This window comes from Saimiri boliviensis, chromosome Y (genome assembly GCF_048565385.1).
Source record: "Saimiri boliviensis isolate mSaiBol1 chromosome Y, mSaiBol1.pri, whole genome shotgun sequence".
Classification (NCBI taxonomy): domain Eukaryota; kingdom Metazoa; phylum Chordata; class Mammalia; order Primates; family Cebidae; genus Saimiri; species Saimiri boliviensis.
In genome coordinates this window covers 21,187,686-21,208,965 of record NC_133471.1, presented here as the reverse complement: position 1 = coordinate 21,208,965, position 21,280 = coordinate 21,187,686, and the positions used below count along the sequence as shown (strand labels likewise).

Sequence of the window (21,280 nt, the reverse complement as noted above, 5' to 3'; positions counted from 1 at the left end):
GGCAGGTTTTTCTCCTCTGAAAATCTCATTTAAAATGATGACGGAGTCCTCTATGGTATTATGTAGCACATCTGCACAATAGTGCTCATTGTTGTAAGTACCATTGAGATCAATGTGACCTCTTTATACAGTCTTTACAATATACATGTTACTATTGGCTTTTAAGTTGATTATATCTTAAGGACAGGTTCCCCTCAGACCTGTGCGTATTTGTTGTGAAATATTTGTTGAGTGAACATTTACGTGAACTTTATAGCTGAACGTTTGTGGATATCATGTCTCATCCAAAGACCATCTAGTTTAGTTGTTTTAACAATCCACTTGCTGTTTCTAATAAATTATGACTTTGGTCATAGTGAACATTCAGTAAAAATGTTTTTCAGTGAAAAAATGAATAAATGAAGCCCAAGCCTTATAAATAAAGCAGCAAAACTATGGATGAATACAATTTGATGATTTGTTTAATGATTCTAGTGGCTGCTAGAACATGATAAGACTGGAAAAATATTTACTGTACTTATTTTATATTTTTTGTCTATTTATATACATTGCATATATTAATTGTATTCTTCTGTTCTATGACTACTTCCTGGATATATATGTATCTTACATTTTAAGCTACCTACTACTTTTGCTTTGTTTTATAAAACCATTTGGCAAAACAGTATCAAATGCTAGAATTTTTAAAATTTATCTCTACAAGGAGTGATTTCTGAAAAGTGTAAAAAAATACTTTAAGGAGATTTTTTTCTTTTAAGTTTTGATAAACTTTTGAAACACGTTTTTTTCATAATTCTAAAACTAAATGACTTTTATGTAGGAACTCTCAAATATATTTAGAAAACTAAGGCAATGTGCACTTTTTCAGAGAAGATAAGGTAATTAAAGAAGATAGAACTTCTAACTGTTGGAATTTAGGAAAGAAGCTGAAGGGAGAAATAATATTATCAAGGTAAAAGACACTATAGCAGCAGCAATAAAATAAATCTGGATAAACATGACTGAGGACCTTCTGATTGGGCTTTAGAAAATTGCCAAATGAAATGGTGAAAAAAACAGACATAAAAATGATTATGGACAACATCAGGAGACATGAGAAACAGGAGACAAAACTTACATGCAGAAAATAAGAAAACAGTTAATGTGACAGAAAATTATGGGAGAAACCTTTCCTGAAATTAAGAATGATTAGAGTACATTAATGAAAATGGCAGGGTAAAGAACATTGAAAAATCTTTTATAAAGATACTGAGTACCATGTTTTAAAAATATGATCAGAATAACGTTTTTGAGCACTCTGAAAACTAAATGATTGTAGCAATAGAGAGAATTCTGGATATTAGCAAGAACAGTGAGGATGGCGATCTTTTATTTTGCTCTGTTTATATCCACTCCTCCCAAGCTGTATGTGTTAGCCTTAAAAACCAACATCTGACAAATATTAAAAAAAAAACAGGGAGTCAGGGAAGATATGGTGACTCTTGCCTGTAATCCTAGTGCTTTGGGAGGCTTAATCAGGAGGATCACTTGGGGCCAGAAGTTTGAGACCATCTGGTCAAAAGAGTGAGACCCTGTCTCTACAAAAAATTAAATTATCCAAGCAGGTGGCATACACCTGTAGTTCCAGCTTCTTGAGGCTGAGGTGGAAGGATCCTTTGAGCTTAGAAGATCAAGATTGTAGTGACTTAAGATTATGTCACTGCACTTCAACCTGGGTTGCAGAGCAACACCCTGACTCAATTTTTTTTTTTTTTTTTTTTTTTTTTTTTTTTTTTTTTTTTTTGAGACAGAGTCTCAGAATCCACTGGACTACAGTAATGTGACCTTGGCTCACTGGCTCATTGCAGCATTCACCTTCTGAGTTCAAGCAATTCTTGTGCCTCAGCCTTCCAAGTAACTGGGACTATAGATGCTGCACCATCACCCCTAGCTAATTTTTTGTTTATTCATTCTTATATTTGTATTTTTGGTAGAGACAGGGTTTCTCCATGTTGGCCTGGCTGGTCTCTTAACTCCTGGCCTCAAGTGATCCACTCGAATCAGCCTCCCAAAATGATGGAATTACAGGCATAAGCCACCACATCCAATACCCCCCTTAGAAGACTATTCACTTAAACTCTGAACTTACGTAATATGATTGGCCTTCTCCTTTGGGTTGTTTGTTGAAAATTTCAGAGACAGCTGTTGAACATCACCGATTTTTGAGGCAATTGATACAGTTAGGGCAAACAATAAACATACTAAAGCTTAAAAGGAATGAGAAGTCCAGTAGTAGAATGGAAAGTCTAGTGGATTTTAAATAGCTGGGAGATGTTCCTGATAATCTTGAATATGATAATGCCAGGTCTGTGGCCCTGCTGAAGAAAAGCTTGGCAAGGCCTTAGGCTCACCCTTTGTCTTCAAGGTCTGCCCAAATAAGAAATAAAAGCCAGTGTAGGTCAGGCATAGTGGCTCACACCTGTAATCCCAGCACTTTGGGAGGCTGAGGCAGGCAGATCACAAGTTCAAGAGCTCGAGACCATCCTGGCCAACACAGTGAAACCCTGTTTCTACTAAAAATACAAAAAAATTAGCTGGGTATGGTGGCATGCACCTGTGGTCCCAGCTACTCGGGAGGCTGAGGCAGAAGAATTGCTTGAACCTAGAAGGCAGAGGTTGCAGTGAGCCGAGATTGCGCCACTGAACTGCAGCCTGGTGACAGAGCAAGACGCCATCTCAAAAAACAAAACAAAACAAAAGATGTAAAAACAGGCTGAATGAATGTTTCAGTCTGCATGTAGAGCCAAAAGTTACTGATTGTACACATCTCTGTCAAGTCATATGCCAAATACTTATCTAACTAGATAGACTTTTAAATTGCTGCATATGACAAAACAAACACACACACAGGTTTAGTTTAGAAAAGTCAGAGGACTGTTTTTACTAAGTAACAGTAAAACAGTCATAACAAACATTAGGGAAAGGAAGAATCTGTTACAGTTGCCACATTGTATTATTTTAAATGTTCAGTTTTCAATAACAACAAAAAATGAGACAGGTAGAAAACTAAAAAAAAGCACAGCCCACAGAAATTCATTCTAAGGAAGTCCAGACACAGTACATACTAATACAGCTCATAGATCAGTTATTTTACAGTTTTCAAAGGGCTAAATAAAGGAAGTCATGTATAAAGAAATAAAGTATGAGAATGATGTTTCATTAAGTGGAGAATATCAATAAGCAGAAATTAAAAAGAAGCTCTGAGCTTGAAAATACAATAACTGAAATGAAGATTTCACCAGAGTGACTCAAAAGTAGATTTAAACAGGCAGAAGAAAGAATCAGCAAACTTGAAGATGTTTCAATTAAGATTATCCAATCTGAGGAAAAAGAAGAACTAATGAACAAAACTGAATGTAGCCATACATAATCTATGGAAAGCCATGAAGCCAGTATACCAACATATACTGTACCAGATATGGGAAGGAAGAAAAATTGGCTTAAAGAGTAGTTTAATAATAGCTGAAAAATGCACAAATTTGATTAAAAACTAATGTACAGTTCTAACAAGTTTGGTGAATTACAAGGGATTCACGTCTAGACACAAAACATATTATGTTGTCAAAAGACAGATAAATTTTTTAAAGCAGTAAGGTACAAGTCACTTCTCACATACAAGCTATCCTTTCTAAAAAAGAATAGCTATTTTTTTCATTACAAAATGTGGAGGATAGAAGGCAATGGCATGATGGATCCAACATGTTGAAAGAGAAGACTTTCAATCAAGAACTTGAAATTCAACAAAACTAAGCTTTTAGTATGAAGGTGAAATTAAAATACTTGAAGACAATCAAAATAGCAGGAGTAATACTGATTAGGTAATACTGCTGTAAGAAGAGACATACAGATTTGTGGAATAGAATGGAGAGTACAAAAATAAAACTACACATCTATATGGCCCATTGATTTTTCACGTAAGTGCCAAGACAGTTCAGTCTAACAAAGTATGTGGTCTTTTGAACAAGATGGTACTGAAGTAACTGGATGTCTCCATCCAAAAGATTGAAATTGTTTCCTTTCTTCAAAATGTACACAAAAATTAACTCAAAACAGATCATAGACCTAATTGATAAAGCTAAAACTATAAAAGAAAAGCCTGAATGAGATACCACCTTGCATCTGCTATGGATGTGTATTAAAGAAAAGGAAAACAAGTTATTTCCAAGCACAAGAAGATTTTGGAATAAGCATAAATTGCTGATGTTGTACAGCCACTGTGGAAAAGTTTGGCATTTCCTGGAAAAGCTAAATGTACATGGGATTGCCATATGACCCAGATACTGTCTTCTGGGTACACCCAAGAGAACTGAAAACATATGTCCACCAAAGAGTTTATTTATTATACAAATATTTATACTATCATTAATCCTAGTAACCAAAGAGTAGCAACAACTTTAATATCTTTTTGATGAATTGATAAAATGTGGTGTCTCTCTGCAATGAAATATTATTTGACAATAAGAAGTAATGAAGCACTGATGAATGCCATAGCATGGATGAACTTTGAAAACGTATTGAAGTGCAAGAAGTGTGTGCATTGTTTAGAATAGGTATATATGTAAAGTCAAAAAGTATATTAATTGTTGCCTAGTGTTGGTGGATAGTGATGTAGGAATAGAGTAGTAAAGTACCTAAAGGGGTTTCTTGTTAGGGTGATAGAAATTTTCTGCAATTAGTGTTGAGGCTTGCACAGCTCTGTGGAAACCCACTGAATTGTACTCTTTACATACTATGCAACAGTGACTTTTCTGGTATGTAAATTACCTCTTAGTGTTCCCTCCAAAAATTGGAATCTTCTAAGCAATTCGTTTCTTCTAAGATACTGAGAGACTAATAAAACTGATGTTTTTCTCCCTGCCCTCCAATCCCTTGCTCAGGCTGGAGTGCAGTGGTGCAATCTTGGCTCACTGCAATCTCTGCCTTCTAAGTTCAAGCAGTTCTTCTGTCTCAGCCTCCCAAGTAGCTGGGACTACAGGTGTCCACTGCCGCACCCAGCTAATTTTTGTATTTTCAGTAGAAATGGGGTTTCACCTTGTTTGTCAGGCTGGTCTCAAACTCCTGACCTCAGATGATCCACCTGCTTCAGTCTCTGAAAGTGCTGGGATTACAGGCATGAGCCACCACACCTGGCCAAAGCAGACTATTCATAACCATCATTATATTAGTGAATTAAAGATCAAGAATTACATAGTCACCCACATCAAAATACTCAATGCTATGCACAGTGCAGCAGAGCCTAAAGTTACTGAGGAAATTGTAGCTTAAGAATTTTATACCCAGACAATTTATTCAAGTGAAAATTACAGGTAGACATTTTGAAATATCCAGGATTTTAGAAATTTTAGCACCTATGTGTGATGGAGTTGCTACTTGGTAATTAAGCAAGAGATTAATTAGTAGGAAGAGTCAAGAATGGAGAAGTGATAAAATAATGAGTTATGATTTTTGAATTTAATGTGAAATTGGAGGAAACATTTGTGCAAATTAAGGTATGTAACAAGGTAAATGTGTACATAGTAACTGAAATATTTGCCATGGCACAGTGTGTAAATATGTTCATTTTTTTTTTTTTTTTTTTTTGAGACGGAGTTTCACTCGTTACCCAGGCTGGAGTGCAATGGCGCGATCTTGGCTCACCGCAACCTCTGCCTCCTGGGTTCAGGCAATTCTCCTGCCTCAGCCTCCTGAGTAGCTGGGATTACAGGCACGCGCCACCATGCCCAGCTAATTTTTTTTTGTATTTTTGGTAGAGACGGGGTTTCACTATGTTGACCAGTATGGTCTCGATCTCTTGACCTCGTGATCCACCCGCCTCGGCCTCCCGAAGTGCTGGGATTACAGGCTTGAGCCACCGCGCCTGGCCTAATATGTTCATGTTTTAAGCTTTTATAGCAGGTGACAGTAGAGAATACATTTACAATATGATTCCTACCTATTATTTTTTATCATTTTTCTTAGAAGAGTATTGTTAAATCTTTTGTCTTAATAGACATTTGATCAACACTCAAATATAAAACAAATTGAATGTTAGATAGCTACTAAGGCTAGACAGTATTATCAATGCACCAGATAGACATTCCTTTCCCTCATGGTGATGGACTCTTAGTATGGGCATACATAAAATTACTTAAATGTATATTAGAATATATCTTGGGAAAGTAAAAGAGCTTAATTAAAGGGATTTTTAGTTTCAGAGTTGATCAGGGAAGCCTTGCTGGAAGGGTGACACTTTGTCATAGACTTCAGTTTGAATAGTGTCATAGACTTTAAAAAGGAAATGTATGTATTAATCTTACTTCAGTCAAGAGGACAGTGAGAATTTTTGTCAAATGCTGCAATTTAGGCACGTGAAATGAGGACTCAGAATTGGTCGTGTATGACATCGTCACTGAACAGATTCTTTGAAATCATGGGCAAAAAGCCTGATTGGAGTATTAAATAAATTTAGATAAATAATGTGAAATGAGAATCACTGGAGATACAAAACAGTTGTTTGCACAATAGGATCAAGAAAAGATGGAAATTTTGTTGCTTTAGTGTTGTTGTTTCAAGAGAAAAAGCATATTTGTTTCATGATGGGAATGTTCCTGTAGAGAGTGATAGATAAATTGATGTTATAAGAAGTAACTGTAAAACACACACACACATACACACACACACACAGGAAAAAAAAGGTATAATTTAGTGCTTCTGTGGAGGGATTGGTTTTAAATAGAAAGGAGCATAGCTTGACTGTGGTAATGTGCAAGAAATACAAAGTTAGTGAATTAGTTGTTAAAAGGAGGACAGATGTGGCAGTCAGTGGGTCTTTTTCTGTTTTGAGTTCTTGATGAGGTAGGAAATAAGAGCAATAGGTAGGTAGCTTTGGAATTATAAGAAAAATATGGCAAATAGCATCTACTCAAGATTCATATTTATATGTTTAAAGATGGCACTGTCTACATCATGCTGATTGCTTGTTTGTTTGTTTTCTATCTAGGCTTAGATGTAGATGCTAACACAAAATTATATCAGCCTTGTTTGTGCTTTTGCCAGCCAAGTATTAAGAAAAGAGACAGGGGCATAGAAATTGAAAAAATACGCCAGAGAACAGTTAGAATGACCAACCATGAATTAACCTGTTTTGCTTATTGTTCAAATTGTTATAAAATTTGTATTTAAAAATAACACTTCAAATTTAATTTTAAAACATATGTTTGTCCCTCTTTCTGTTCTTTTACTTGTATATGTGCATAGAAAAATACCTGAATAATAATATTGTAAATTCTACTGGTATTTCACATGGTTTGTTTTTGAGCATTCTTTGATTTACTTTTTAAAAATACTTCCTTAAATATTAAGGTGGATCATCCCAAGAAAAAGCTGTCTTTTAGAGCAAAGTTGAAGCAGCATAAGGGAATAAAGAGTGAAATAGTATTGCTTATGTTTGGGGCACATGAGATATTGGAGCAAGTATTGAGGGCAATAATACTGTAAAGACACAAAGCAGTTTGGGCAGAGTTTTTGGTTGCTGGACTGTGCAATTGATATTTTACTTGATAGGAAAAGGAGCACCAGAGACTAGGGCAGGAGTGTAAAGTGACTGGATCTTTTTTTAAAGAAGACAGTTTGATACCAATGTCAAGATGTTTGGTGGGAAACCCTAGGAGAGAGAAATCAGGTAAACTTGTTTGTTTTTGCGGTGGTTGCTGGTAAATGAGGTTTAACAACCAAGTTTTGAAAGGTGAGACAATTGAAATGAAAGGAGAAGCACAAGCCATGTGCTTGCATTGTAAGACTGCAAAGCTAAAGAATACTGACATTTTAATGATATTAATTTAGACAGAATGTATAGTCCAGTAGAAATTCAATAACCAATTTTTTTTCCCTCAACAAAACTGTAATTCATTTTCTTTGGAAGCAGAGAAGTGAGGTAACATTAGCAGCTAAAAATTAAGCTGTGAGTTATAAAGACAGACATACTTCTCATTTCATCACCTCTTTCTTTTATCTGTCATTGGGTTGTGTTATTATAGCAGGTTTTACTAGGATTATTGGGACCTTTATTTCTGTACCTTATTTCATGCCCTTCCACTGACCTCTCCAGCTTTTTCTACTCAGTTTCCTTTGTAAATTCCTTCTTGCCCCTGCCTTAAATTATAATGTCATTGGTACTGTGTCTTTGGCTCATGATTTTCTTTACAATATAGCTTCTCACTGCATAATCTCAAGTGTTTTTTAGGTAATATTTTGTCGATGGCTTCCAAATGGGGGTGCATCTCCAGCTTTCAGACTTGAATATTCTATAGATGGCTTCACATGTCATTTATTCTATCTTCTCACTTTATTCTTAAATATGACTCAACTCAAGCCTTTATCTCCATTTCTACCACCTCTGTCCTGATTCAAGGTATCATCATCTGTTACCTAAATGTACTTGAAGCAGGAAACTTGATTGCTTGATCTTTTCAAGTCTGCTTTTTTAGAAGGCCAGCAGGATGCTTTGGCAAAAATGCTCATCTGACTCAGTGACTGCACTTTTAAAAGCAAAACTTATCAGATCTCTAATAAGAATCCCCAAGAATAGGATACCTTGGATTGTATTTGTATCTACAAGTTCATTCCATACCTACAGATTCTGATTTTCATCAGGTTGAAAAACTTGCAGTCTGCCAGTATTATGTTTGAGCCCCTCTGCCTGATTCATAAAGTCCTCTATGACCTGGTTTTGATTTAGCAGTTGGTCACGTTTCCCACTCTACTCTGATTTGCAGCAGTATTGAAGAATACAGTCTCTTACTCTCATGTCCCACTACCTCTGTGCCTGCTGTGTCTTTTGCATAAAATGAGTGCCGTTCTCTTTCAGTATGCAAGAGTTACCTTCACTTGTTTCTGTGGCAGCTATTAATTGCACTTTGCAACATTCACCAAACTATTTCTGACTCCCTAGCCTCTTTAATAGTAATACTATCTTATGGACACTTTATAAGGATTTATAAAATACTATTATTTTACTGAATGGAAAAATGAATCAATTGTAATGCAAATAATTTACACCAATGTTAACATTAAAGATTGCACTAGAGAGTTCAAAATGATTTTATTTTTAACATATAAAGAAATTTTAGGCCAGGCACAGTGGTCTAAGCCTCTAATCCCAGCACTTGGAGACAAGACAATCACTTCTGGTCAGTAGTTCGAGACCAGCCTGGCCAATATGGCAAAACCCCATCTCTACTAAAAATACAAAAATTAACAAGGAGTAATGGCACATGCCTATAATCCCAGCTACTCGGGAGGCTGAGGCAGGAGAATCACTTTAACTTGGAAGGCGAAGGTTGTAATGAGCTGAGATAGCATCAGTGCCCTCCAGCCTGGACAACTAAGTAAGACTCTCAATCTCAAAAAAAAAAAAAAAAAAGAAAAGAAAGAAAATTTATTTTTTTCTCATAAGTGACCTTTTAAATTAACTTTAAGAAAATCAGCTAGTGTCTAAGTGACATTTTGGTTTTGAACCCAAAATGCATATTAAAATGTGGTTTACAGATATATTACTATATCCAAAATAGACCAAAACAAACAAAAAAACAAAAAAACCTTTTTGCCTTTTGTTTTGGGTTCTTGCATCTTGTCTTTAAGTAGCTATTAGTAGCCCCGTGTTTCAGGTTCTCATATTTTGTGTTAGGTAGTTAGGTTTATATTCATATTTGTAACAAGGAAGATTCTGAGATGCTGTTTGAAAGTAGTCCATAATTCCTAATAAAAAAAATTAGATTGTTATTGTATTTTTGTTTTTTAATGTTGGCTTCTCAAATACTAAATTTATTTTAACATAAGCTATTAGAGAGGTTTTTTTGTTTTGTTTTGTTTTTTGAGATAGAGTCTTACTGTGTCTCCAGGTGCCAGGCTAGAGTACAGTGGTGAGATTTTGACTCACTGCAATCTCTACCTCCCGGGTTCAAGCAATTCTCTTGCCTCAACCTCTTGAGTAGCTGGGACTACAGGCACGTGCCCCCACGCCCAGCTAATTTTTGTATTTTTTAGTAGAGACAGGGTATCACCATGTTCGCCAGGATGGTCTCAATCTGTTGACCTTGTGATGCCCCTGCCTCGGCTTCTCAAAGTTCTGGGATTACAGGAATGAGCCACCATGCTCGGCCTATTAGAGAGTTTTGGTTAGACAAATGCAGTTTTGGATCTTTTGAAGAACAAGATACGGAATTTGCAAAAGAATGCAAAAATTTTAAAACGTAAATTGTGTGTTTATAAGCCACTGTTAAAAGTTAAGACTAAGAATTTAAAACTTAAAGTAGTCGAAACTATCACCATTGCCTTTTCTAAGTAATATTATAGTTGAGTTGTGAATTTATTTATCTGCTCTGCACTAATAGAAACCATCTCTGCCATACTGTTTTTGATTTTTTAGAAAAAATCATTATTGCCTCTAACAATTTAAACTTACATCATTCTTCAAAAACCAGAGTTGATGGATATTTATTGTGAATTATATGGATGAAGATTTGATTTCTGACTTTGCCGGTTACTAGATGTGTGGCGTTAGATGAATCGTTAAACTTTTCTAAACTTCATTTTGCTTTACCATAAAATGTCAACCATATTATAGCACTCTCTCATGGAGTTAATTATGACTATGAAATAATGTTTTCTTTAATCATCTGTTCACTTGTGTGCTTTTCCACTGAATTACAAATTTCTTGAGTCCATTACTTCCACTTTTTTTTTTGCGTTAGTTATGCTCTTTTGCCCAGGCTGGTGTGCAGTGGTTTGATGTTGACTCATTGCAACCTCTGCCTCCTGAGTTTAAATTATTTTTGTGCCTCAGCCTCCCAAGAAGCTGGGATTACAGGAATGTGCCACTATGCCCAGCTAATTTTTGTATTTTCAGTAGAAAAGAAGTTTTGCCATGTTGGTCAGGCTGGCCTTAAGCAATACAAACACATCCACTTCCCAAAGCACTGGGATTACGGGTATAAGTCACTATGCTTGGCCTTGGGTTCATTCCTTTTAAATTTTGCAGCCCAGAGTCTGAATTTTAGTTGTGAATCATTGTTTAATTGAATTAAATATCCAGCTAAAAGGATAATGAAGTACATTCAGCAGAGGAGTGACAAACAACAAAAAAACTAAAATGGAAAAGGGGAAATAAAAAAGCTTGTTGGGGTCCTTCTCCTCTGTGGTTGGTCTCCTGCTGTGTCATACAGGCCAGCAGGGCCCAGAACAGAGAGAACATTACTTATTGTTTCTCTAATGGACTGAAGATTGAAAAATCCAACTTTTGTGATAAATTAAATTGTACTGCTTGGTGTGTTAATTAGTCTGTGCCACACTTTCAGGTAGTAGGTGATGCCCACAGTGGTGTGTAATGCAAGGTTACTTTAGTATTCACTACAATCCAGATAGTGTTTTTTAATAATTTTTTTTTTAGTTCGGTTAATTTTGGAGTCCCAAGCATAATATCACACTTGATTTGCTTACTGTGTAACACTTAAAAGTTTGGTATAGATTCCCTGAGTATACTGTTGGAAATCATATGTTCACGTTATTGGTAAGTAAATTTTTTTTTTTTAAATTCATAAACATGAAACAGGCTGCCTTAAGTCATTTAAGAAGATACTTAAGTATATATCTTATTAGACTGGGTGCAGTGGCGCATGCCTGTAGTCCTAACACTTTGGGAGGCAGAGGCAGGTGGATCACCTTAGGTCAGGAGACCAACCTGACCAACGTGGAGAAATCCCATCTGTCCTAAAAATTCAGAATTAGCCAGGTGTTGTGGCACATGCCTGTGATCCTAGCTACTCAGGAGACTGAGGCAGGAGAATCAGTTGAACCTGGGAGGCAGAGGTTGTGGTGAGTCAAGATCATGCCATTGCACCCCAGCCTCGGCAATAAGAGAGAAACTTCATCTCAAAATAAAAAAAAAAGTATATGTCTTACTTTATTTGCCAGTAGTAGACCCAGACTTATTACTTCCATGATCTCATGTATTACTTCCATGATCTCATGTATATAAGCTTGTGTGTGTGTATATGTGTGTGTGTGTGTGTGTGTGTGTGTGTGTGTAGTGTTACATTTAAACAGATTAATATCAGCATTTACAACTATCTATTTTTATTTGTTTTTTATTGATTGATTAATTGATTGAGAGTTTCACTCTGTCGTCCAGACTGGATATAGTGGTGAAATCTTGGCTCACTGCAACCTCTGCCTCCTGGGTTCAACGTCTGCCTCAGCCTCCTGAGTAGCTAAACAGGCACATACCACCATGCCCAACTCATTTTTTTGTATTTTTAATAGAGCCAGGTGTTTCATTATTTTGGCCAAGCTGGTTTCAAACTCCAGACCTCAGGTGATCTGCCTGCCTCGGCCCCCACAAAGTGCTGGGATTACAGGCATGAGCTACCACATCCAGCCAGAATTTACCTTTCTGACAGCCATATTTTGATTTTTAAAAACTTAACGATTCTGGAAACAGATACTACAATTTTATTCAGAAGTACTGAATGTTAGGTAGTGCTCATAAAATATATTAGGACTAGTGTGTACTGAACTTACTAGTAGGACATTGTTTCTAAGATGTTTAAGAAGAAACTGGGTGCAGTGGCTTTGTAATCTCAGCATTTTGTGAGGCTGAGGTTGGAGGGTTGCTTGACCCCAAGAGTTGGAAAAAGAGTCAGGGAAAAATAGACCTTGTCTATACAAAAAAATTAAAAATTAGCTGGGCACGGTGGCACACACCTGTCATCCCAGCTACTCAGTGAGGCTGAAGCAGGATAGCTTGAACTCTGGAGGTCAAAGGTGCAGTGAACTGCCATTGCACCACTGTACTCTAGCCTGCGTGACAGAACAAGAAATGATCCCATTTCAAAAAATAAAACAGAATACTTATAATATTGTATGCTTTTACTTTATGAGAAACAAAGATGACATATGTCCTTTCATTAGTTTTGTTAAGTTTTAAAGTGTCTGCTGTTACTATTCATGATGTATTTTTTGTCTTTTCAGTGGATGATTCTGGCAAAATAGAACATGATGGTTCCTCTGGAGTGACCATTGATGCAGAATCAGAAATGGATCCTTGTAAAGTGGATGGCACTTGCCCTGAAGTCATCAAGGTATACATTTTTAAAGCTGACCCTGGAGAAGATGACTTAGGTAAGAGGAAACCATCAGCATTTTATGCATCCTCATTCAAATGTTTCAACCAGTGTGTCAGAAAAATAAACAGGTTACTCTTTTTAATTGATTTTTAAGCTTTAGTTTAGATTATCTAGATTGGAAAATTTCAAATATCTTCCAAAGACAACTTTTAAGACATATTTCTGATTTGGTAATATAAAAATATTGTAAAACGTATGTGAGCGAAATATGTGAAAGTGAACTCTCAAATAATTTTTGGAACTGTTGTCTTCTCTTATAGGTGGAACTGTAGACATTGTGGAGAGTGAGCCTGAGAATGATCAGGGAGTTGGACTACTTGATCAGAACAGCAGTGTTCGTGTTCCCAGGGAAAAGATGGTTTATATGACTGTCAATGACCCTCAACAAGATGAAGATTTAAGTATGTGGCTTTTTTTTCAATTTTACTTTAAGTTCTCAGATACATGTGCTTAATGCACAGATTTGTTACATAGAATACATATAGTATGGTGGTTTGCTGCACCTGTGAACCAATCATCTAGGTTTTTGTTTTTTTTGTGGGTTTTTTCGTTTGTTTTTTCTTTTGAGATGAAGTCTTGCTGTGTTTCCCAGGCTGGAGTGCAGTGGCACAATCTCGACTCACTGCAGCCTCCACCTCCCAGGTTCAAGTGATTCTCTTGCCTCAGCCTCCTGAATAGTAGCTGGGACTACAGGCACGTGCCACTATGCCTGGTAATGTTTTGTATTTTTTAGTAGAGATGGGTTTTCACCCCGATAGTACAGTCTCCATCTCCTGACTTTGTGATCTGCCCACCTCAGCCTCCCAAAGTGTTGGGATTTATAGGCATGAGCCACTATGCTTGGCCTGTCATCTAGGTTTTAAGCACCACGTCCATTAGGTATTTGTCTTAATGTTCTCCCTTCTTTCTCTCCCCACCCGCAACAGGCCCCAGTGTGTGGTGTTCCCCTCCCTGTGTTCATGTGTTCTCATTGTTCGACACCCACTTATGAGTGAGAACATAGAGTGTTTGGTTTTCTGTTTCTCTGTTAGTTTGCTGAAGATGATGGTTTCCAGCGTCATCCATGTCTCTGCAAAGGACATGAACCCATTCATTTTTATGGCTGCATGGTATTCCATGGTATATATGTGCCAGTATATGGCTTTTTTGTGGGGAGATGGTTTTCTGTTTCTACAAGCTGGGTTTTGTTGTTGTTGTTTTTGGTTTTTTAGTTGGAGTGTCACTCTGTTGCCAGGCTAGGCGGCAGTGGCACAATCTCAGCTCCCTGCAACCTCTGCTTCCCCAGATTAAGTGATCATACTGCCTCAGTCTCCTGAGTAGCTAGGATTACAAGTGTGCAGCACCACATGCAGCTAATTTTTGTATTTTTAATAGAGATGGCATTTCACCGTGTTGGCCAGGCTGGTCTCAAGCTCCTGACCTCAGGTGATCCACCAGACTTGGCCTCCCTAAATGCTGGGATTACAGACATGACCCATCATGCCTTGCCCAAGTTTTTTTTTTTTTCTTTCTTTCTTTTTTAAATTCAACTAATATTTGGAAAAAGTAAGCAGCAGCACTGTTGTAAAGATTACTATGTTGCCATATTTCAAGGAAAGATATGTATGTTTTGATAGTTGCTTTATAAACTAATTGTAGTGAAAGCCAAGCAACAAATGACTATCTCAACTAGTATCTATTTTTCCTACTAATGCGTTTTTTCTGTGTGATCTCTGTAAACCTAGTCACAAATATTTTTTACTTATTTTCTGCGTAGATGTTGCTGAAATTGCTGATGAAGTTTATATGGAAGTGATTGTAGGAGATGAGGATGCTGCTGTTAGTGCAGCAGCAGCTGCTGTGCATGAACAGCAAATTGATGAGGATGAAATGAAAACCTTTGTGCCAATTGCATGGGCAGCAGCTTATGGTAAGTTACATAGTAGCTAGAAGAATTGAATGTTTTTGAACATTAATTCACTGTTGAAAGTGGTTTCTGTGTCTTAGGGTTTCAGGATTTAAGCAAATGTAGAGAAAGATTACATAGTCTCCCGGTTGCCTTTAATTTTAGTATGAACTTTTTTCATGACTTTATTATGTAAGAAGTTAGGAGCTTTCAATCTGACATTTTAAATCTTCATTTGTATGTGACTCATAACTTTACAGTTTTGTGAGATAACAAGGGAGTCCAGTAGAGCAACATGCTGCTAGATAGAGAAGCTAGGTACTAACCATGGTCTTGCCATAAATATTCCCATAAAACCCATTATTTAAAATTGCAGGCTGAGTGTATTGGCTCATGCCTGTAAACCCACCACTTTGGCAGTCTGAGGCAGGTGCATCACCCAAGGTCAGGAGTTTAAGATTAGCCTGGCCAACATGGTGAAACCCCCTCACTACTAAAAACACAAAAAAATGAGCTGGGCATGGTGCCGCGTTCCTGTAATCCCAGCTATTTGGGATGCCAAGGCAGGAGAATTGCTTGAAACCAAGATGGGGAGGCTGCAGTAAGCCAAGAGTGTACCACTGTACTCCAACCTGGGTAAGAGAGCAATACTCTATCTCAAAATAATAAATCAATAAAAATAAAAAATAAATTAGGGAATTTTTGTCATTTATGTCAGGACTTCTTGTTGTTGTTAATAAATAATTCCTAATTCTTTAGAATTTATAATGCTGTGTAATTTTGTGTTTTAATGCACATTGTTAGGTAATAATTCTGATGGAATTGAAAACCGGAATGGCACTGCAAGTGCCGTCTTGCACGTAGATGAGTCTGCTGGCCTCAACAGATTGGCTAAACAAAAACCAAAGAAAAAGAGAAGACCTGATGCCAGGCAGTACCAAACAGGTGAGGGTTCACGAGTTCCATGGTGCAGTGTGCTCTGAGAGCTGTCAGAAGAAACCATAGTATTACGTATCCACAGGGGTGTTTTAATGACAGAACTTTAAGCTGCTAGGCCACATGTATTTTTGTGTATTGAATTTGAAAAAAATTTTTTTAAATTCATTAATATTCATGAATGATTTTCTTTGACAAAAAGAAACTAGTAGGGATCAAACATTCAGGAAGAAGAATTAAAATTTTCTGGTGATTTTAGTGGAAAGGAAAACACATTTCTAAAATGTTAGCTGATTTTAAGTGAACAAAATTACATGGATCGACTTATCGCAGCATGAAGCAGGCATAATTTACAGTGGGGCAGGATAAGTACTTAGGTTATTTATGAAACAGATTATTTTTCTCTGTTGCTTTGCTTCTTTGCATATTAAAATTTATTTATAGGTGTAGTTAGGCTTTACTATTAGTTAACATAAACTTGGCTTGGAGTCACCAAAGCCGAAATGTTGGACTTCATTTTTATGAGTTATTTCCTACACATTTCTCAATTGATGTAGCTTTGTCACTGCTTGATTGATTTTTTTTAAACTGGAGGTAGTAAAATTAGTTTATACTGAATCAAACCAGTTTCTCTTAATTAGTACATTACTAACATTGAAAAGAAGTAAAAGGAGTGTAAATAACTTAGGAGTATTTTCGTAGTTATGTTCAGAACACAAGCTTTAAATTAATGAGGAAACCAGAAGTTTGATTTAAGCACTCATACTCCGTATTTTCCTTTGTTAGCAATAATTATTGGCCCTGATGGCCATCCTTTGACTGTTTATCCTTGTATGATTTGTGGGAAGAAGTTTAAATCGAGAGGTTTTTTGAAAAGACACATGAAAAACCATCCTGAACATCTTGCCAAGAAGAAGTACCACTGTACTGACTGTGATTACACTACCAACAAGAAGATAAGTTTACACAACCACCTGGAAAGCCACAAACTGACCAGCAAGGCAGAGAAGGCCATTGAATGTGATGAGTGTGGGAAGCATTTTTCTCATGCAGGGGCTTTGTTTACTCACAAAATGGTGCACAAAGAAAAAGGAGCCAACAAAATGCACAAGTGTAAATTCTGTGAATACGAGACAGCTGAACAAGGGTTATTGAATCGCCACCTTTTGGCAGTCCACAGCAAGAACTTTCCTCATATTTGTGTGGAGTGTGGTAAAGGTTTCCGTCACCCATCAGAACTCAAAAAGCACATGCGAATCCATACTGGGGAGAAGCCGTACCAATGCCAATACTGTGAATATAGGTCGGCAGACTCTTCTAACTTGAAAACACATATAAAAACAAAGCATAGTAAAGACATGCCATTCAAGTGTGACATTTGTCTTCTGACTTTCTCAGATACCAAAGAATTGCAGCAACATACCGTTGTCCACCAAGAAAGCAAAACACACCAGTGTTTGCATTGTGACCACAAGAGTTCAAACTCAAGTGATTTGAAACGACATGTAATTTCAGTTCATACAAAAGACTATCCTCATAAGTGTGAGATGTGTGACAAAGGCTTTCACAGGCCTTCAGAACTCAAGAAACACGTGGCTGTCCACAAAGGCAAAAAAATGCACCAATGTAGACATTGTGACTTTAAGATTGCAGACCCATTTGTTCTAAGTCGCCATATTCTCTCAGTTCACACAAAGGATCTTCCATTTAGATGTAAGAGATGTAGAAAGGGATTTAGGCAACAGAATGAGCTTAAAAAGCATATGAAGACACACAGTGGCAGGAAAGTGTATCAGTGTGAGTACTGTGAGTATAGCACTACAGATGCCTCAGGCTTTAAACGGCATGTTATTTCTATTCATACAAAAGACTATCCTCATCGGTGTGAGTACTGCAAGAAAGGCTTCCGAAGACCTTCAGAAAAGAACCAGCACATAATGCGACATCATAAAGAAGTTGGCCTGCCTTAACAATATGTCTGCAAACTTGCAAAGATGTTGGCCTTGAAGCAGAAAATTCATTTTTTAAAGCCAGTCATGTTCACAGCCATTACTATACATTGATTTATGCTGTGTAAAAATAGAATTATTGCTTCTAGTCCACTTTTCTTTACATTTTATTCAATAGGGTGTCCTGAATCCTATTCAGTTTTTTTAATAGAAAAGTAGCAACAATTAAGTTGCTTTTAATGAAATAATTTGAGGTTATATACTCAATTTTTAGTCTTAGAAGCTTTGCTGTTTATTTACATATTTATTGATGTTGATGGTACTCTTCTAAGACAAAATCAGATTGGTAACTATAAAAGTGACATTTTGACCCATGTCTTCCCACACACTTGTCACATTGGAGACATCTGCTAGCATAAATGGGAGATTTTACTGTCAAGTCTAATTATCAAAACATAGAAGTAAATTGCTTAATATTTTTAGATTACATGACCATGAAATTTTACATTTCAGCTTCTGGCATTGATTAATATAGGATATGGACAATATTTATGTTTAAATCTCATTTTGTTTGGCAGGCAAAATATACTTCCCTTGACTTTCTTGTTAATATTGTTTACATCTTTTGTCAGCACAGCAAACTTTTAGAAAGTATTATTGAAAAGTTTTACTTACTTTTATCTTTTATTTTCTATTTGTACTGTTTTGTCTTGCATTGTGTTCTAACACATGAAACTGCAGACTGAAGTCTGGAGTCTTTTAGAGGCAAATTGTGGACTCAGGATTTTTTGAAACTTGGTGTATAACTCTAAATCTTGTATGTGCACCTTTGTTGCTTATCACATATTTACACACACAACCACAAACTTTAAACTTAGGATGAAAATTTATATCCTGAAATATCAAGGGATGTATGAGACTATTTTGTAACTTGCTTTTCAGAGGTACTAAATTTCAGGTGGAGAATTAAAATGAAAATAAGTACATTAGAAAGAGTGAAAATCTTCTCTTCAAATAATCTTTGATAAATAAAAATGAAAGGCAAGATGTTTCCAGGAAGAATGTTTTCATACAACTTCAGCTTCGTATTATAAATTTTTTTGGAAAGCTATTTCAGACATAGGTTTCATAGTTTTTTTCTGAGAATCCTGTGAAGGAACTCTCTCTTTGCAAAGTAAGGAGGACTAAGGGAAAGTGATGGCTAATTCCAAACTAGCAAGTGTATCCTGCTTTTTTATTTTACATCCAGTAAAGTTTTAAAAACACAACACTCAAATTAATTTTGATTAGAAGAAAAAAGTACATGATGAAAATCCACGGCCTTATTTGGAATATTTATCACTTTAAAATTTTTATTATTTATTTGAGCATTGACATGTTTTAAGCAGTGAATAACTTGTATGTATGGATATAACATAAAATGAATTCATATAATTGGAAAGAATGGTTACTAGGGGTTTGGAGAATGGAAAATACATTATTAGTTTCCATAAGTTGGCTGTTAGTACATATATATTTGGAATATTTTAGGGGATTAGAATTTTTTTAACTCACGTTACAGCTACCTTCTGGCCTTAGTATGGTGGTGCTTCATTCAGTTTTTGCTATCAGGTTTTTCTTTTCACCTTTTTCTGTACCACCAATTCAAAAAATATTTATAGGATTAGGAAATAGAAATATTTGGTGATTGACAGCTCTGAAATGTTAATTTGATCTAGTCATATTTAAATTTAAACCTAGTACTAACTAAAACCATGTAATGGATTTTGAAAACCTGTTTGACCTTCTTAGCCCTCATACATGTCTCTACCTGATTTTTACTATCCTTTATTATTCTGTTCTTGAAAACTTCAGTTTTTGCTTGAAAATCCTTAAGTGTCATTCCAATTTGTTTTCTCCCTGAAATAATATAAAAAGAAGTATTTAAGTGAAAGTTAAAGAATTTTTAAAACATTCTTTAAGACAAATAGCTAGCTATTTATATTTTTAAAATAAACGGAAAGCTAAAGAACACAACACTTTACATACTTCATATTTTTCACATAGTCTGGAGTCATACACAGTTGTTTTGTTTTTAACCAAAGTATTGAAACCTTTTAAAGGTAATTATGCATTTGGTCAAGTAAATATGATACAACATTTGTATAAAGAAGGAAATGAATTTGTGCTTAATGTTATTTACTGTTATTAGTTGCAGGCTGGTTTTAATTCTTAATTTGATTAGCAAAGCTAAAAAAGTGGATCTTGAAAGTTTTAAAGAGGTGCAAAATCGTAACAGGACATAAATTATTGTTTGGTTGAAAAACAGCCTATTAAATATTGTATGTTACTTTCTCTGTACACAGTGTAAAATACTATGAAGAATTCATATAGGAAGTATGATACTATTGTAAATGTGTACTTGAGAATAATATGCAAAAATAAAAATGAGAATATTTTGCTGTTAATAAATGTTTAGTTGTATATAATACCAATACTTTTTCTTTTGAAACATGAAGTTTTAATACACATAAAATATAGTGAACTATTTTTCTTTCACTACTTAGTTCATTATGTACATCAGTGGAATGCAAAATGCTTTTTATGTAAATATTGGTAATCTTATGAATTTATAGGTAGTATTTCAGAGTAGTAGTAAGTGATGAGTCCTTTGATTAGTGTGTTCTTAAAACTGAACTTTTCATTTTTTTCTTCATGAAAGGTTGTTTTGTTAGCATGTCACTTGCTGAGATAAATTTTCCTTCCATTAAGTGTTGGTAGTTTTGTTTTGTTTTTGTGGTTTTTTTTTGAGACGGAGTCTTGCTCTGTCGCCAGGTGGGAGTGCATTGGTGCAATCTCGGCCCACTGCAACCTCCACCTCCTGGGTTCAAGCGATTCTTCTGCCTCAGCCTCCCCAGTAGCTGGGACCACAGGCACGTGCCACCACACCCAGCTAATTTTTGTATTTTTAGTAGAGACGGGGTTTCACCATATTGGCCAGGGTGGTCTTGATCTCTTGGCCTCATGATCCGCCCACCTTGGTCTTCCAAAGTGCTGGGATTATAGGCGTGAACCACCACACCTGGCCTGTTTTTGTTTTAACAACAGTCTCACTCTGTTGCCCAGGCTGGAGTGCAGTGGTTTTATCTCAGCTCACCACAGCCTTCGGTTCTTGGGTTCAAGCAGTCCTCCTACCTCTGCAGTAGCTGGGATTACTGCAGAGGCATGTACCATCATGCCTGGCTAATTTTTTTTTTATATAAATTTTTTTATTGTTCTTTAGATTCTGGGGCATATGTGCAGATCATGCAAGATTGTTGCATAGGTACATT

At 36.1% G+C, this 21,280-nt stretch overlaps 1 protein-coding gene across 2 annotated transcripts in view; it reads left to right on the top strand.

The window, feature by feature from the left end:
- Positions 1-20,420, top strand: part of ZFY (zinc finger protein Y-linked) — a 51,328-nt gene extending 30,908 nt beyond the window's left edge. Inside the window, exons 1-6 of one of the 2 annotated variants that reach the window (XM_074392402.1) lie at positions 56-93; positions 13,045-13,194; positions 13,460-13,600; positions 14,956-15,108; positions 15,889-16,029; positions 16,807-17,992. In XM_074392402.1, the coding sequence (XP_074248503.1) occupies positions 13,110-13,194; positions 13,460-13,600; positions 14,956-15,108; positions 15,889-16,029; positions 16,807-17,990 (1,704 nt within the window). In that variant the 5' untranslated portion in view covers positions 56-93; positions 13,045-13,109 and the 3' untranslated portion in view covers positions 17,991-17,992. Of the gene's footprint in view, positions 1-55; positions 94-13,044; positions 13,195-13,459; positions 13,601-14,955; positions 15,109-15,888; positions 16,030-16,806 lie in introns of those variants that run through there. The other variant, XM_074392401.1, reaches the window with a different exon arrangement.
- Positions 20,421-21,280: the final 860 nt, after the last annotated feature.